The sequence below is a fragment of the Aspergillus ibericus genome (assembly GCF_003184845.1).
Source record: "Aspergillus ibericus CBS 121593 unplaced genomic scaffold BO80scaffold_60, whole genome shotgun sequence".
NCBI classification, from domain to species: domain Eukaryota; kingdom Fungi; phylum Ascomycota; class Eurotiomycetes; order Eurotiales; family Aspergillaceae; genus Aspergillus; species Aspergillus ibericus.
The window spans coordinates 31,636-47,172 of record NW_020292158.1 but is presented as its reverse complement, the minus strand read 5'-3'; the positions used below and the strand labels follow the sequence as shown (position 1 = coordinate 47,172).

At 52.2% G+C, this 15,537-nt stretch overlaps 6 protein-coding genes across 6 annotated transcripts; 4 read left to right on the top strand and 2 right to left on the bottom strand.

Annotated features, from left to right (window-relative positions):
* Window positions 1–201: 201 nt before the first annotated feature.
* BO80DRAFT_392164 (uncharacterized protein) lies at window positions 202–834 on the top strand (the record flags this gene model as incomplete). Its single annotated transcript, XM_025717209.1, has 3 exons — window positions 202–243; window positions 278–444; window positions 495–834. The coding sequence occupies 3 exons, from the start codon at window positions 202–204 to the stop codon at window positions 631–633; spliced, it is 348 nt and encodes a 115-aa protein (XP_025570564.1). The 3' UTR covers window positions 634–834.
* A 420-nt stretch (window positions 835–1,254) lies between these two features.
* BO80DRAFT_485120 (RGase A) lies at window positions 1,255–2,773 on the bottom strand (the record flags this gene model as incomplete). The annotated part of the gene is made up of 4 exons (XM_025723484.1): window positions 2,128–2,773; window positions 2,043–2,081; window positions 1,786–1,987; window positions 1,255–1,718 (listed from the first exon to the last, which is right to left on the bottom strand). The coding sequence occupies exons 1-4, from the start codon at window positions 2,764–2,766 to the stop codon at window positions 1,255–1,257; spliced, it is 1,344 nt and encodes a 447-aa protein (XP_025570563.1). The 5' UTR covers window positions 2,767–2,773.
* A 1,989-nt stretch (window positions 2,774–4,762) lies between these two features.
* Window positions 4,763–5,954, bottom strand: BO80DRAFT_468719 (protein transporter TIM23). Its single transcript, XM_025722951.1, has 2 exons — window positions 5,240–5,954; window positions 4,763–5,189 (listed from the first exon to the last, which is right to left on the bottom strand). The coding sequence occupies exons 1-2, from the start codon at window positions 5,816–5,818 to the stop codon at window positions 5,166–5,168; spliced, it is 603 nt and encodes a 200-aa protein (XP_025570562.1). The 5' UTR covers window positions 5,819–5,954; the 3' UTR covers window positions 4,763–5,165.
* A 163-nt stretch (window positions 5,955–6,117) lies between these two features.
* Window positions 6,118–11,541, top strand: BO80DRAFT_468718 (THADA/TRM732 family protein). Its single transcript, XM_025722950.1, has 9 exons — window positions 6,118–6,361; window positions 6,415–7,340; window positions 7,387–8,335; window positions 8,381–8,617; window positions 8,661–9,200; window positions 9,246–9,766; window positions 9,812–9,952; window positions 9,997–10,619; window positions 10,666–11,541. The coding sequence occupies exons 1-9, from the start codon at window positions 6,204–6,206 to the stop codon at window positions 11,485–11,487; spliced, it is 4,917 nt and encodes a 1,638-aa protein (XP_025570561.1). The 5' UTR covers window positions 6,118–6,203; the 3' UTR covers window positions 11,488–11,541.
* A 104-nt stretch (window positions 11,542–11,645) lies between these two features.
* On the top strand, window positions 11,646–12,819 carry BO80DRAFT_429225 (uncharacterized protein). The gene has a single exon (XM_025720418.1). It carries the CDS (start codon window positions 11,835–11,837, stop codon window positions 12,792–12,794), a length of 960 nt encoding a protein of 319 aa, XP_025570560.1. The 5' UTR covers window positions 11,646–11,834; the 3' UTR covers window positions 12,795–12,819.
* Window positions 12,820–13,094: 275 nt separating this feature from the next.
* On the top strand, window positions 13,095–15,317 carry BO80DRAFT_485118 (PX and BAR domain-containing protein; the record flags this gene model as incomplete). Its single annotated transcript, XM_025723483.1, has 6 exons — window positions 13,095–13,185; window positions 13,234–13,511; window positions 13,565–13,831; window positions 13,892–14,941; window positions 14,985–15,098; window positions 15,141–15,317. The coding sequence occupies 6 exons, from the start codon at window positions 13,095–13,097 to the stop codon at window positions 15,234–15,236; spliced, it is 1,896 nt and encodes a 631-aa protein (XP_025570559.1). The 3' UTR covers window positions 15,237–15,317.
* Window positions 15,318–15,537: the final 220 nt, after the last annotated feature.

Genomic DNA, 15,537 nt, shown 5'->3' with positions numbered 1-15,537 from the left:
CGAGACAGTTCTTGAGTCACATAGGTGAAAGCAACAGCGCCGATGATCTTTTCCAAGATAGGTACATGTGCATCCTCTAGCCTCAATGATAGGTTAAATCTAGTGAAGTGTGATCCATGTGATGTGATGTGACCATGATGCATCCTACTGACAGATTACTGGTCTTTATTGGATAGTTAGTGGGCAGCCTAAGCGCAACTCATGTCAGCAGCAAAACAGCAATCTGACAGCAGCCCTGCTCATGTATATAAATAGGCGCCTGCAGGTTCACAAATAGAACGTAGTAAAGCTCAATCTGCTCATTCTCTATTGCTTCCTCCCAGTTGACCCTTTTCTTCCGGTACACCCCAGAGCGCCCAAAATATACCAAGCCCATCTGATTTCTCTCCACCGTCTGCTAAGGGACTTTCTAATTCGTCTTTCGTTGGAAACTTACGAATCACGGTAAACAGTATTTTATGATTAATGTAACTCTTATGCCTAACATCTCTCAGGTTTCACAATGTGCACTTCGTTTTACATACAGTATACCTGTGGGTGCAGAAAAGAGATGGAGTTCGTCCAGTGCGCCGAGCGTCAAGGGACGAATGTGAAATGCAAAGACTCACCTGCCAGTCTGCCATGTTTAATTAATATAGTTTAAGTACGGCTGAGCGGACGGGAAGCCCTATTCTCTACACCCTATGGTTATATGTGACAGTTGAAACAGCAAATAGCAAAGTATTCTCTAACCTGGGATAGAAGCTGTACAGAGTCGTTCCATTCATTGTGATTCTGCCATGGCAACCTCTCCTTCATCACTGAACACAACTGGACAATCTGCCGAAGGTCCTCAGTGGGTTCAAAAGCTTCGCGGCTTATTTGAGCATAGTAATTGAGAAACCAGCTGGGCGTTACTCATTCCCAAGTAGAACTATTATGGATAATTGGAATGCTTGAGAAAAAAAAATTTTAAAGGAGACACTTGATCACATATGACGACAGCAGAAATGCTCGATTTTTAGAAAGCGTCGAAGCATAAATTCTGAAGAATTTGAGAACATTCTGCAGCGACAACGGAAAAGCACAAGGAAGAAGAGAAGTATCAGTATGTTTTTTTCACAGTGGAGACTTGGGAGAAGAAGGAAAAGAATTGTGTAAGAGTACGAAGTTTTCTACAGATTCTGTGGGACAGCAACTAAATGCTGACAACCTCAGTCCCAGCGCTTTCATCAATATCGATAGTAAGATCTGCGTGTGCAGCTGAAACCCCGCTCAGCTACTACCTGCAATCGCGCTGTACGGTGTCACTCCAGGGTAGAAGGATGCTGGTAGTGTTGGAATTGGAATGGACAACGTGTAGCCGAAACCTGAAGAAAGATCCTCGGCCATTTTGGTTGCTGAGTATCCGGATGGTGCTGATGTTACGGTGATAGTGCTTGCATAGGATGTTGGTGTCGCAGCCTCATTAAGACATACACCGGTGCCATAAGCGTTTCCGCAAAAGTAGGTTTGTTCGTCTCCAACCTCTGTCCATATATTCACCTCTTCGACGGTGATATCTGTGCAGGGAACCTCAGCAGGGCATGAAAGAAATATAGGTGCCCTTCTAGCGCCGTCGTATTCGGTACCAGTCCAGTTAGAGAAAGTGATATTGGTATAATATACACCATCTCCCTCGGCGGCTGACATGCTCGACCAGTACGCATTAAGGTCCAGCGAGTAGGCGTTTCCGTGACCTAAATCGTAGACATAGAGTCAGTATCCAGCCTCTTCCAGTGTGATCGATCAATGGATAGTGGGTACCAATAAAGTTTTCCAAGAGAACATTAGAGACAGTGCCACTTCCTCCATTTGATTTGATCAAATACATGTTATTCGAAGACCATGTGTACACATTGCGATAGGTTATATCAGTGACATTAGCCCCGGCTCCCAGGGACCCCATGCCGCAGCCACCGCTGATATTGCAATAAATATTTTCAACGAGAATATTAGCGGCACCGGTCTAATAGGGGCTGTGTTAGCATAAGAATTAACAGGAGAAGGGGTGGAATATGAACCTTTATAGTCACGCATTCATCTTTGTTGGTGACCATAACCTATAATCGTTAGCTAGCATTGATATTATGGGCCAGGATTCCCTACATCATGAACCCAGATATTGCTACCAGCAACATCGATTCCATCTAAGCCACCGGAATCCCCACCTCGGATTGCCATATTATAAACCTCACCATTATAAGCATCACCAATACCGAAGTGGAACATCGGCGCGTCCACCAAGGCAAGGTCATGAACTGACCAGTCTGTAACACCACCAACTGACAAAATTCGCGGTCCAATGCGAGTACCCTGGAGATGGTATAAGTATCCGCTGGCTTGAATGGCGCCTTTACCAGTAGAGCTAAAAAATTCGATGTCAGAGCTATCACTGATCGAGAACATATACCCCTGAGAGCCTGGATCAGATCCACGGTATAGAACGCCGTCGAGCTGGACTGCAACCCCAGTTCCGTTCACAAGGCCAACCCAATTGATAAGAAGATAGTCTCCTTCTGGCACGTATACCAGCCCACCGGACGCACAGTCAGTAAAAGCGTCCATAATTGGCTGACCAACATCGGTGGTATTATCTGCCACTGCTCCGTAATCCAAGACATTGCATGTTTTCACAGCAGCCTTATCTGTAGCGGAAGTTGTAGGTCCGACATGTCCGGTGAGCTGGGCTTGAACGATAAAGGGCATTGACCCAAGGATGGCTAAGGTTGGGAAGGAAAAATGCATGGTGACAGGATGTTTGCCAAAAAGAAGACCGTAGAGAATCAGAAGTTTGCCAGCTTAGGAGGCAATATACTGAGAATTCAACCAAGTTTGTCCAAGAATTTATATAGAGTCGATTTCGGTTAATTCACAACTCATCAACTGATCTATCAAAATAACCGACCTCCTCAATCTATTGGCGACCCTTCGTTCCGTTGATTCATCGGCCCCGTAAGCGAAGACGGCCAATAAGAAGTATACCATTCACTATTGATGGATTGGAACCCTCCATCATGCAATTGTTGTGATTGGTATAGCTCCACATCCTGTACATGCAGATCATACCGTTTCAGTGCAGCTTGAATATCGCAAACGTGGTGTATCCCGTCGGCACCACAGATCTTTCCCGTACGGGATTACTTCTTCTTAACCCCGATTGAATGCAACTGTCTGCCGCCAATAGTGTCCCGTTTCGGCTACCAGCCCCTCTTCAACGCGGGTTTTCTCAACGAAGGTCGCAGGATGCTACTCAAGCTTTGTGCACCATAGAGAAGCCGAATAAAGCCCGGCGAAAACATGGAAAGGGAGCTGCATATCAATGTCTTGCTCGGTGAAGCGGACGAAAACAACAGCGGCGAGGAAAGGGCAGTGACTGTTTCCATGGATGCGTGCATGGTGGCTGTGTCGGAGTTGTAGAGTACGGACTCAGGATCATGTGGGTTCCTTGGTGCATGCATTGCTCCACAGGAATATATCTGGTCTTGGTGAAGATTGGCATAAACGCGAAGACCAAAGCTCCTGCCGCGTCGTGAGTGGAGCAGATTATCAGCGGCTAATCTTATTTAGGTAAAGAATGAAAACACCATTGAGGTCATTTCCAGATATGCCTATATGTCGACAACTGAATGCTGTATATCGTTCATACGAATAATATTCAGTTCGTTAGTGGAAAGACGGAAGGCGTTCGTGCCGGTTTGACTGGTGAGTGATTGGAATTGTTGCTACGTGCGGCTGAGTAGACGGGAAGACGCAGAATTATCTCTCCCGTATAAGATAATGATACTTGATGTTGGGATATTCCATCCTTCAGGCTAAACGCGAATATATATGTATATATATATATATATATTGCCTCAGTCGATGGTAAATTCTGACATCCTACTTGGTTTTCCGTGAATTCCGGAAGCCGTACGCCATGTATCTGGCATATTTATGGCTGGTCAGCGATGCACAGCAGAAGAAAATTATGAAGCATGCAGACAGACTCTAGGGTAAGCATGGTATTTGTGCAAGATACTGTACCGAGTGTATGACCTTGCCCAATTTGCTTCAATGACACCTGCCACATTTATTACCTACATTAACTGGTCAAATTTAAATCTTCTAATTTCTAGGCTTACAATCAGCGGTACCCGCATTATAGTAAAAGGTATATATAGCATTCACATCACCTCATAACGTGTCTTGGATAACATCTAACGACGGTATGGGTCACGCTAATATATTAAGTTTATTCAAGAAGCGCTCTGGAATAAGGTTCCCCACCCACATAATTTTATGGTAGTTGTGATAGCTCTATGTACATACAAGGAACGGTCCCCCTGTATTTATCTGGTAAACCAACACCTTTAGGAAAGGTGTTTCTGTTGGATACCCTTCGTGTGTGGATAGGTACCGCTTGAGTTTCTCACCTTGGTACTCTGATATATAGTGGAGTTGCTCACTTTCTACAATTATAAGAATAACTCAGCAATGGGACACATTATGCCTGGTTATCCAGAAATAGCGCCTGGGTCAGAAAGGTTCATAAACCTCAAAATACAAGACCTATGCACTGTTTTGTAACTGCCACTATGCGTGTGATCGGGCCAGATCTTGGCAATCTGCTTCTGCTTGCAGCGGCGGTAAACGGTCACGAGGGTATGGTCGAGCTGTTAGCATGGGCCGTGTTTGCCGCAGACAGAAAGCTGGGTGTTGATGAGTATCTGAGCATAAGCTGTAGGGGTTTGTTTGAATTAATGGAATATAGCATGAATCTTCATTGGCACTATGACATCAAGCGCAGACCAAGACTCATCCAGTCTCTTCATCGGCCAAACAAGTACCATTATATGTACAGAAAAGTGAAAAATAAAATAAACCCATTACCATGCCGGTCCGATCCATGGATAATGCCACATAGAATGCTTCATACGCCGGAGGGAAGATGTGAGACGAAAAGGACGACAGACGACAAAAAGAAACCGTTCTAATACAGCGGAAACCAACCCAAATGTACCTCCACTTTTGCTAGGCCATACAATCATGTCATATGGATTCCGGACGCGGTGGACGGACAGTCGACTCGACTTGTTCGGTTCGATTCGATTCGGTTCGCTTGTTGCTAAAATACAGTAGATGGGGCTGTGATGTTGCTAGCTGAATTACAGGAATGCCTTGCTCAGGACCTAATTCTTGTTAGCTAAATCCCATATAGCCGCGGGAATCAATCACTTACAGTCCAGCCACCAGCAATAGTAGCCACAATACCACCCGAAATCACCATGGGCTTCACACCCCTCGTACTCTTGAACACCATTCCACTCAAAGCACCCGCCACAATGCTGTTCGCGGCATCATGCTTGCCCCTCGCATAGCCAATACCCGAGTTCAACCCATTGTACACCATCGCAACCACACCGGCCGAGTTGCCCAGGAACGGGCCTCGTCTCGTGATGGAGTTCAACGCACTGTTGAGACGAATCTTGGGCGGAGCTGACGCAGGCGTCTTCTGCAATCCCTCAGCCAAACCCCACACACCACCCAGAGTCAACGCGGCCAGATAAGTCGTTCCGGTTCCATAGCACAGGTCATCGGTCCAGCCGCGGGACGGCAGCACGGAGCGCGAGCCGGGCGTTTGGTCCAGCGCGGAATCTTCCAGAGTGATGTAGTCGAGGGTATCTTGGTTCAGGCCGGCGAGAGGGTGCAGTTGAGTAGGGTCGGGGAGGTCGGAAAGGAAGCTGGATGCATCGGGGGCCGTGGCTTCGGAGCCCTTGGATTGTTTGCGGCCACTGAGGGAGTCCCAAATGTTCGACATTGTGAAAAATTAAAGGTGTATATACGAATACAAAAGGAGAAAGGAGAGGGGGAGAGGAGGAGAAGAGGATGAGTCGCGAACCCGGATAGCTGAGATGGTCGCGAGGTCGGAGCAGGTAATTCAAGGTCCGAGAAACAAAAACTTCAGCCCCGTGACTTTCCTGACGGCGGACTGCGGCGGTCGGTCGCTCGGCGGACTCTGGCGTCGGATTATGGTAGTGCCGAGGCTAACCCGATTCGGGGACCCGCTCTCGAAAATCCACCAAGAGGCAAAAGTCACGATCAGAAACGCGGGGGCGGGCTGGAGCTTGGGATTTTTTATCTGCGTTGGTTTGTTAATTGAACCCCCTCCCTGGAGGTTGCCATGCCGTTTCTGTAAAAAAAGTATGTCCGGAAATCCAGCATCCGGTGCCCCTGGGGGTGCCGGGCTCGCCTTAGAAATGGAGCAACTGTCGCAGACTATACAAATCTTGCCGGAAGACACCCTCGTGCGCATTGGCAAGGGACCGCTGGTCAAGTTTACCAACGCATGTGATGATATTGAGTAAGAGTGCTTCCGACTGCCATTTTAATTCATTGGGAGTTGACATCTCCAAGGAAAGTGAATCGGGTGTTCAAGTCACTCCTGGAGACATACTCTACCGCTTCACTCGCGCACTCACATACTACCGCCGCTTGTAATGCGCTCAGTGCTTTTCTGGATGCGGCGCGGACCTCCACTTGTGAGGGCACGAGACAGCTCGCCCGCTCCGATGAGACTTGGCTGTCAGTATTCGAGGTCTTTATGGCCCGATACAAGGATGTGAAGCCTAAGCCGATGAAGCAGGTGCTGGAGTCGCTGGTCGCTTTGCTGGTGAAGACTCGCCAGGAGTTTGATCGGTCAGCACTCCGCAAGAAGATTGTTGAAGCTACGATTCCCAGCATCATTCTCGGCGAGCCCCGCGCGCGGCTCAAGGCCTCGTTCGCCTCGTTGGAGATGCTGCTTCGCAAGAGTGCGGTCACGCCATTGGAGCTGATCGCGCTGACTGACCAGTGGCTTCTAGATCACTATGAGAGCTGGTCGGCGCTTTTCAAGGAGGACTGCAAGGCTCTGTCTATTAACATCTCGCAGTATCTTCAGAAGGATGTCTCGAAGGATCGGTACCAGACAGCCACCGAGGTTCTGGTCCTGGGTATGCTGGCTCGGGCTACCAAGGCCGAGCTTGCCGCCGCCTCGGGTGATACCATGGGAGCCTTCTTCCAGAAGGTCAAGGCTGCACCTGATGCGCAGTACTTGGTGTCCGTTTGGGTAGCACCTGTTCGCCACATCTTGCTGAGGAACTTGGATAACTTGGAGTATATGTGCACCTATGTTCTCCAGCCATCCTTCTCCAATGACCCGGCCGGATTCAAATCGTTTATTGAACGGCTGCCACTCAATAGCCTTCTCGTTGGTGATATGAGCGATGCCCCGCGGGCGGAGTTTATGCTTTTGTTCGCGTCCCTGCAGATTGCGAAGAAGGCTGGCCTCATTCATGAGGATCGTAAGTGACTGCCTGGGTCTGGTTATGGACATGCTGACAGGAGTAGAATACATCGCCAAAGCAGGCTCCAATACTAATACCGACAATGTGCTTGTTTTGAAGAGCGAAGTTATTGGCCAGTTCCTCTTCCATAAAGACATTAGCATTAGAATTGCTGCCCTTTCTCTGCTCATTACTGCGCCATCGACGACAAGACCCGTCTCCTCGGCAACGATGAAAGCGGTCTTGAGTGGACTGCCGTCTATGCATACCGAGTCGGACTCCTATTCGAGAGGCGAAATCCTGGGTATGATTCGCAAGTTGATTATCCGCCTGAAGGGTGGCCTTTTGGAAGACCAGGACGGCCCCATCGACCAGAAAGCCCCGGCGAACAAGAAGCAACAACCGAAACTTGCCCGGAATGACACGACCACTCGGGCATGCATGCAAGAGTATCTGGATTTCCTCAAGGCGGACCTGCGGCCCACGGCTTCTTACCCTCGCCATGTGTCTGCGTTGAAGACGCTGATACTGTTCCTGGAGTCTGGTCTGGATAGTAGATACGACGCAACAGATGGCATCAAGACGAAATGGCTCTGCAGCTTGGACGTATTTGAGCCTACCCTTCTCAGGTTATTGGTGGATCTTTTGCTTGATCCTTTCGAGGAAGTGCGAGCCACGTCGCTTTACCTTCTGAATCTGTTCCCACAGGAGGTCCTGTTCGATAGCGCCAAACACGCTGGAGAGATCCCGCAGATCATTGAAGGCCTTGCCAAGGCAGAACAACTGGCCAGCAACACCAGCAGAGCCGACTATGCAGATACCGTGGCTCGTTTGTACCATATCCTCTTCCGCGCAGCCGCCGTGGAGGGAGAACATGCGCGCTGGTGGGAGACCAAGTCCGCAGTGGTTGACACTCTCCTCAAGAAGCTAGAACAGAAGCTCTCCCTGGCTGGGGGCCTGTTCAATTATTCTATGCGTGACGCACCTTTGCATGGATATGTATCTGCGTTAAGGTATGTGATCTTCACAGCTTTGCGGAGTGTAGACTAACGGAACAGGTACATCATTGCGACTCCCAACTTCTACTCGTTGGTATCGAGCGGGCAACCTTCGTACGACAACTGGAAATCTGTCCATGCACGGATCGTGCAAGTCTGCGACCAGATCTGGAATGAAGTCAAGCCTGTGCTCTGCATCGACTCGCCGGAAGGCCATACAGATGACCCCATCGAGGAACTTGGTGTCGGCCCTAAAGATATCCTGTCTTACTCCTGGCGTGCTCTTCGCGAATCCAGGTGCGTTCCATCCTCGAATTGGCTACTTATACTGACTTGCTAGCCTTCTCCTGCATGCCACGCTTGCCAACAAGGCATATGGTCCAGAAGGCGAGTCTGGACTATCCGTTGATCATTTCGAAAAGATCGGAACGCTCAGCTTCATCCAGCTCGCTGAACTCCGGCACCGCGGAGCCTTCTCAACCGTGTCCCAAACATTCGCTACTTGCTGCCAACGGTGCGGCCAGTCAAAGAGCGAGGAAATCACTGCCCTGCCGACTCGGTGGTACCAGGAGGCGAAGAAGATCATTTTCGAGTCCGCGTCCAAACTCACCCGCCGCTCGGCTGGTCTGCCTGCCCTGGTTGTCGGCATTCTCTCCTCCAAGCCCGGCGGACCGCTGTTCCAAAGCGTCATCAAGGACCTTCACGAGATTTCTCACTTGCCCGCCGAGCATGACCCGTCGAGACAGGACGTGCCCCTGCCGCAGGTGCATGCGATGAACTGTCTGAAAGATATCTTTACCAACACCAAGTTGGGACCCCATACGGAGCCTTTTATCATGCCCGCGTTGAGACTTTCTGCTGAACGCCTGGGATCGCCTATGTAAGTGCTGCTTAAGCTCTGTGTCATCCGTTCTGACCGTTGTAGATGGGCCCTTCGCAACTCTGGGCTGATGCTGTTCCGCGCCTTGTTGACGCGCATGTGCCGCACTGGCACTGGCTTGGGCTTCGGTGGCATCTCAGGCTCGGAGCCAGGTGCCAGAGTTTCCTTCCAGAAATATCCCGGCCTGTTTGAACTTCTGCCGACCCTTCTCAGTCCGTCCGAAAAGAGCGACAACGCCAGCGAGAGCGACAACGCCAGGGTTACGGAGCGTGTTTTCCCAGCCTTGGAGCTGATTGCTGAAAAGGTCCCGAATGTCACTGGCGTCGACGACGAGGCCTTGCGGGGACTCGTCCGGGAACAGTTCAAGAGCCCGGTTTGGGGTATCAGAGAACATGCAGCTCGAGTGTATGCTTCGCTGTTGAGCCGTTCAGATGTCTTGGCCAGCATCAAGGCGTTGCTGGATGTACAGAGGGACACTATGACGCAGGATTATCTCCACGGAGAAGCGCTTTGTATCAAGTATTCTCTTCGGAGATTTGCGTCGAGCTCGTTTTCTTTCTGGACCGGTATGTCGTGCCGAGGATCCGCATTTTCTTACTAACTAGTTGCAGAGCACATTGATGAGGTGTCTTCTACCCTGAAACTCATCTTCGCTTCATCCTTCCCATTTGCGGAGTCCCCGTTCGTTGCCAGTATTCTACTGGAAATCCTGAGCGATGTCGTCGAGAAGAGCATAGAATCCGGAGCAGAGGGTAAGCCGAATCGCCTCTGTAGATGCCTGGTTAACCTGTTGCAGGACAAATGATCTCTACGCTTAACTACCTGGCCGAATTCTACTCGTTTGCCGACATTCGGCAGTTCGTATTCGATTCGTCGCACCCATCCTGGAAGACTCTGAGCACTACCCGCGCTCCTTCTCTCCTCCGCCGCGCTATCTCGTGGGTCACTGTTCTGCAGATGTTTGTGACAGATAAGTTGGGCGAGGTAGAGCCGCTGCTCGGTGTTGTCTCGCGCTTCGACCCCAATGCTGGTCAGTGGTTGTTGGAGCGCATCCAGGAGATCTTCGGCGAGAAGGATCAGTACAGACCAGCGTTGATCAAACTCTATTACGCCGTGATCCTCGGTGCCTATCCTGAGGAAGTCAAGGCCTCAGCAATCTCCTGCTTGGCCTCTGCTCTGTCGATTGTGCTAGACTTTCACAATGAAATCGTCACTCAGATGGACCTCCCATGGGAGACCCTCGAGAAGCACCTCAAGCTTGCTTCAAGCGAGAACATCTGGAACAGAGATCGTTCGGACGCCGAACTCACCCTCGAAGGCTGCCTTCTTGCCCTGAAGACAATCGCAGGCCGCCAGAGCTCAGACCTGGACATACTCGAATGGGCAACACGGCTCCAGTCCGCCATGCAAGAGGAGACAGTACGTTCAGCCCACCCCCTATCTCAAACCACTGCTAACCCACCAGGAATTCACCACACGTCTTGCTGCCGTATCCTCCGTGGCGGCATTTGCACGCGCCCTCCGCTCCGCTGGCAACCCTCCTCGCACCGACAGCGCCCTACTCGAGATCTACCTAGTCCTCTACGACATGCTCAACGACGACGACGAAGAGCTGCGTGACCTCGCCGCCTCCACCGCCAGCTGGGTTCTCTCCTACTCCTCCGTCTCTCCCTCCAAGGCCGTCGCCCTATCCCCGTTGAACGCCAGCGACCTCCTCTCCAAGTTCATCACCACGAACTACACCACCTCCCGCCTCCTCTACCAAAGAATGACAGCCTACATTGCCGACCAAGAACCCCGTCTCAGCACCTCCATCCCGAGATACATCCCCATCTCCACCCGTCTCTCCTCCCTCCGCAAAGAAAGCACCATCCTCTTCGAAGAAGAGAAACAAAACCTCTTCATCGACGAAGTCCGCGAAGTAGACGTCTGGGCTGCCCGACTCCGTCAACTCGGCGAATCCGCCTTCGATGAAGTCTCCCTCGACGCCCTCTTCAACTGGGTGTCCACTGGCCTCTCCTCCTTCGGGGAGATCTTCGCGACCGAGTCCGAGAAGGATGGCCTCCTGGGTTGGACTTCCAAGCCGGAGACGTTTACTCTGGGTGTGCGGCTGTTCGCGATGGCGGGGGTGTTGGTTTCGAGGGATTCTGCTGCTGCTACGCTGTTGGGTCAGGAACGGGTTGAGGAGCTGAAGGGGAAGTTGCAGGCGTTGCTTGTGCGTGGGGAGGGGTGTTTGGTGCATGATGATTGGGTTTCGAGGATTAGGGGTGCTTTGGAGTTATTGTGATTGATTGTGAGGGTGGTGGCTAGGTATAGAGAAAAGTCTAGAGATGAATTTTACGCTACTGTTTTGGTTATTATGAACGGTGGTTCGGTCTTTGGTAGTAGAACAAACAGGTCATACAAGTAGATGTTACCATTCACTGCTGTATGCATTGGGCTGATGGTTTGTTTATGCCCACCTTTTCTTGCTACGCTGCATGGCGATAGCACTGCTTTGCATGTCAAGTCGGACGCGTCCTCACTTACCTCGCGTACTTTACAATCCTGCATCAGTGAAGCCAGTAATACATCCTCCCATACGAATCACACACTACTAACACTCACCTCAGTCCTACGACATCACACGCAGCCATGCCTCCCAACACCACCATCGTGATCATCCTCGTCGCGCTCCTTCTCTTCATGTGCGTAATGGTCTACATCCTCAGGCTCTGGTGGCACCGCAAGCTCCGCACCAGCGCCCACAACGACCACTTCGAACGGCGTCGGACCCGTCCACCCGAAGTCACCGTGCAGAAGATCGAACTTGCAGACCGACGCGGCAAAAAACACTGGGTGGAGTGTCGAGAGGTAGGTAAACATCGCAACCAGAAGAAGCCTGCAGGAGCTGGTCCTTCTGCGCCGGGGCCAGATCGCGGTGGGGTTCCTATGGCTGGTACTGCTGCTGCTGGCGGTGGGAGTAAGCCTCCTTCGCAGCGCGAGTGGGATGCTCCAGTTCCACAGCCTGCATGTCGACCTCCTAGCAAGCCTGCATCACGTCCCCCTAGCAAGCCTCCGTCACAGCGCGAATGGGATGCTCCAGCTCCACAGCCCCCGTCAAGACCTCCTAGCAAACCTGCCTCACACCGAAACGGCATGCCTGGTCCCCCACCTCCGGCTAGATTGCCCAGCAAACCTCCTTCTCAAGATGAGTGGGAACATCAGCAACCTGCTCGGCAGTCTCCGAACCGGCCTCCGTCGAACAGAAACGGCATGCCCGCTGCTCCGTCTGCAGCTGCTAGAACGCCTGACAGAATGGCTAGGCTGAATGAATGGGATGCTCCTCAACTTGTGCCGGAACCTCCTGGTAACCCTCCCTCCGTACAAGGATATGCACGCCATCCCCTTGATCCTCCGTCAGCACCGAGGGGTAGCAAGCAGGGTTCGAATAAGAGCTACAGGCCCCATAGTGCTCCGCGGGGTCCAAGTAAGGCGGGTTCGGAGAGACGGGAGCCTCACGGTGGAATGATGCAGCAAGGGCCGGATCCCGGTGCGTTAGCAGCGGCTCTGCAGCAGAGAGCGGAAGCGCAGGAACCGCAGGGTGGGTGGTAAATTGGCAGATAGCGTTGGATTGTCATGGTGCCTGTAGCTAGCAAAATGCGAAGTGGTGGAAGATGATCTATTTATAAGGCGGCGGAGGTGGTCGCTGCGGCACGCCCGAGGCGGTGACGTTGATCCCCGCGAGAGTCCCGGCGCTGCCTGGGCTGGTGCTCCAGCTGATTCCTCCCTCGGTTCTGTCCCTCAGAGCTTCAACTTGGCTACTCCATACATTCTTCTCTCTCCCCTATTCATGATCCACTCTTTCTCTCTCTCTTCCTAAAGATCCAGGCTGCTGATCAGCCTCCCGCCGTCATGTGGAACGACGAGGATAACAACCCGTACGGCGCATTCGATAACGAGGCGCATCTCTCCGAGTCCCTGCATTCGGCAACTCTCTCTCCCAGTAAGCCCATCTCCATCCGGTCGCTGTGTCTTACACTAACCTGTGCAGCTCTTTACGACCGCGAATATACCCCTCCCTCTCCCTCTAGCCGATCATCCACCGACAATCCCCCGGACTTTCTCTCACAACAACAGGATCTCAGCGACGATGACGACGCCCCATACGTCAACCAGCAAGCGGGTCATGGCTACCTCCGCAAAAATGTCTACGACAGCCGGATAGAGCAGATTCTGTACGAAAACCCGGAGATGCCGATCCTCATCACCGATGCCGGGAAGAACCACGAAGGCGGCGGCAGCTTCATCGTGTACACGATACGCACGGGGGTATGTCCAAATGGCGCTTAAGCTGCAGAAGCAATCAGGCTAATTGAATCTAGGATCTGGAGGTCCGCAGACGGTATTCCGAGTTCGCGTCGCTACGACAAACCCTCGTGAATCTCCACCCAACCCTCATCGTCCCGCCTATCCCCGAGAAGCATACGATGGCCGATTATGCCGCCAAGCCCACCAAAGCCAAGGAAGACACCTCCATTATCGACCTCCGCAAGCGAATGCTGGCCGTGTTTCTGAACCGTTGTCGCCGGATGAAGGAGGTGCGCGAGGATGGGGTCTGGTGGAGGTTCCTGGACCCCAATGTCAGCTGGGTAGGTGTGCCGATGATCGCCGACAGCCGTGTACTGATTCACGTGTACTGATTCAATTAGAGCGAAGTACTTCATTCACACCCCGCGTCGTCGGTGCCCAAGAACAACTTGAAAGCCCCTCCTCTCGACCCCGCCAATCCCACCCCCGCTCATGCCTGGCTACCGGTGCCATCGGCCTCCGCGAAGCTCAAGTCGGGGGGTGCCGGGGGTCCCGCGCCAGCTGCAGCCACTGAAACCCCAGGCCCGGACCTGCTTGGCCGCTTCCCGCCGGAGTCGCAGAAACTGAGTGAAAAGGAGTTGGATCCGTACTTTATCAATTTCGAGGCGTCTACGCGTGAGCTTGAGCTGTTGCTGCAAGGAAATATCGAGAAAGTCAACCGTCGCACGTTGGCCCATCTTTCATCCCTCTCCGCCGACTTGATGGAACTCGGAGCACGGTATAATGGGTTTTCCTTGTCAGAACCATCTCCGACCGTGGCTGCGGCCATTGAACGAGTGGGTCAAGCCGCCGATACATCCTACATTGAGACCGAGGAACTATCCGCTTCGCTGAGCGCCAGCTTTGCCGAGCCCATGCGAGAGAGCGCACAGTTTGCCAGCGTGGTGCGCAGCGTGCTACGGTATCGGGTGCTCAAACGGGTGCAAGAAGACATGACGCGCGATGAGCTAGTCAAGAAGAAGACGCTACTTGACTCACTGGAGCGCAGTGAAATGGAGGCGAAACGCATCGAGCAGTATCTCAACCGGACGTCCCCTCCGGGACCGCCCACGAGGACCCAGCGGTCGCTGTCGACGTCCTCGGCCGTGAGCGCTCCAGGGGGCACCGAGGGCGAGGCCCGTCCGGCTAGCTCTGAGGACGGTGCATCCATTGACTCGGACTTTCCTCCTACGCACGGGGAAAATATTAACTCACATCCTCCACAAAGCCCCGCGCTGCGACGCCCGGAATTCGGGTCCTCGTCTCCGGCACATCGCAAAACGTCGAGTGGGACTTTTGTGGCGAACAAGATCTTCGGTCGGATCAGCCACGCGGTCCATGGCTTTGTGGATGTTGATCCAGAGCGCACACGGCGCGATCAGATTGGGAAGACGAAAGAGAGCTTGGTGCAGGTATGTGTCGCTTGCTGTGTCCGGAATCTGCTAACAGACGCAGTTGGAGCAAGCCCTTGGGGTGTCCGAAAAAGACGTCAAAGATGCCAGTGCCGGTGTGTTGAAAGATCTCAAGCGCTTCCAGAAAGACAAAGAGATGGACCTCCGGCGGTATATGGTGAGTTTAATACCCGATTCGTGGACTCAGCTAACTGGATAGGTTGCATACGCGCGGTGCCACCTGGACTGGGCGCGCAAGAACCTGGAGACCTGGACGGAGGCCAAGGATGAGGTGGACAAGATCGTAGTTCGGTAGTTATGATATTGTTATGTGATATTGGAGCGCTGGGCGTTGGTTCACTTGTTGACTGGCATCTCGGCCATGTAGATCCGACTGCAGGTGGACTGGATCGAGTACCCTGTATGCTATGGCGTAATGATGCTTCGAGCTATTCAGTTCTATGATTCCACCGACTAGATGCATGCCAGCTTGAAAATACCTACCTCGACCATACCTAGTAAGCTGAGAATAGTAGTGGTGTTGTGGACCACGGGAACTGGGCAGATGATTGGCCGGCTGGGCGATCGACGAGCCCAGCGAAGTTGCAGCCTGTCCC

Coding starts and splice junctions, on each gene's coding strand:
- BO80DRAFT_468719 (XM_025722951.1), bottom strand. CDS start 5,818: ATGTCGAACATTTGGGACTCCCTCAGTGGCCGCAAACAATCCAAGGGC. Junction 5,190..5,239: donor CTATTGCTGGTGGCTGGACT/GTAAGTGATTGA, acceptor AACAAGAATTAG/GTCCTGAGCAAGGCATTCCT.
- BO80DRAFT_468718 (XM_025722950.1), top strand. CDS start 6,204: ATGTCCGGAAATCCAGCATCCGGTGCCCCTGGGGGTGCCGGGCTCGCC. Junction 7,341..7,386: donor TGGCCTCATTCATGAGGATC/GTAAGTGACTGC, acceptor TGACAGGAGTAG/AATACATCGCCAAAGCAGGC. Junction 8,618..8,660: donor CGTGCTCTTCGCGAATCCAG/GTGCGTTCCATC, acceptor CTGACTTGCTAG/CCTTCTCCTGCATGCCACGC.
- BO80DRAFT_429225 (XM_025720418.1), top strand. CDS start 11,835: ATGCCTCCCAACACCACCATCGTGATCATCCTCGTCGCGCTCCTTCTC.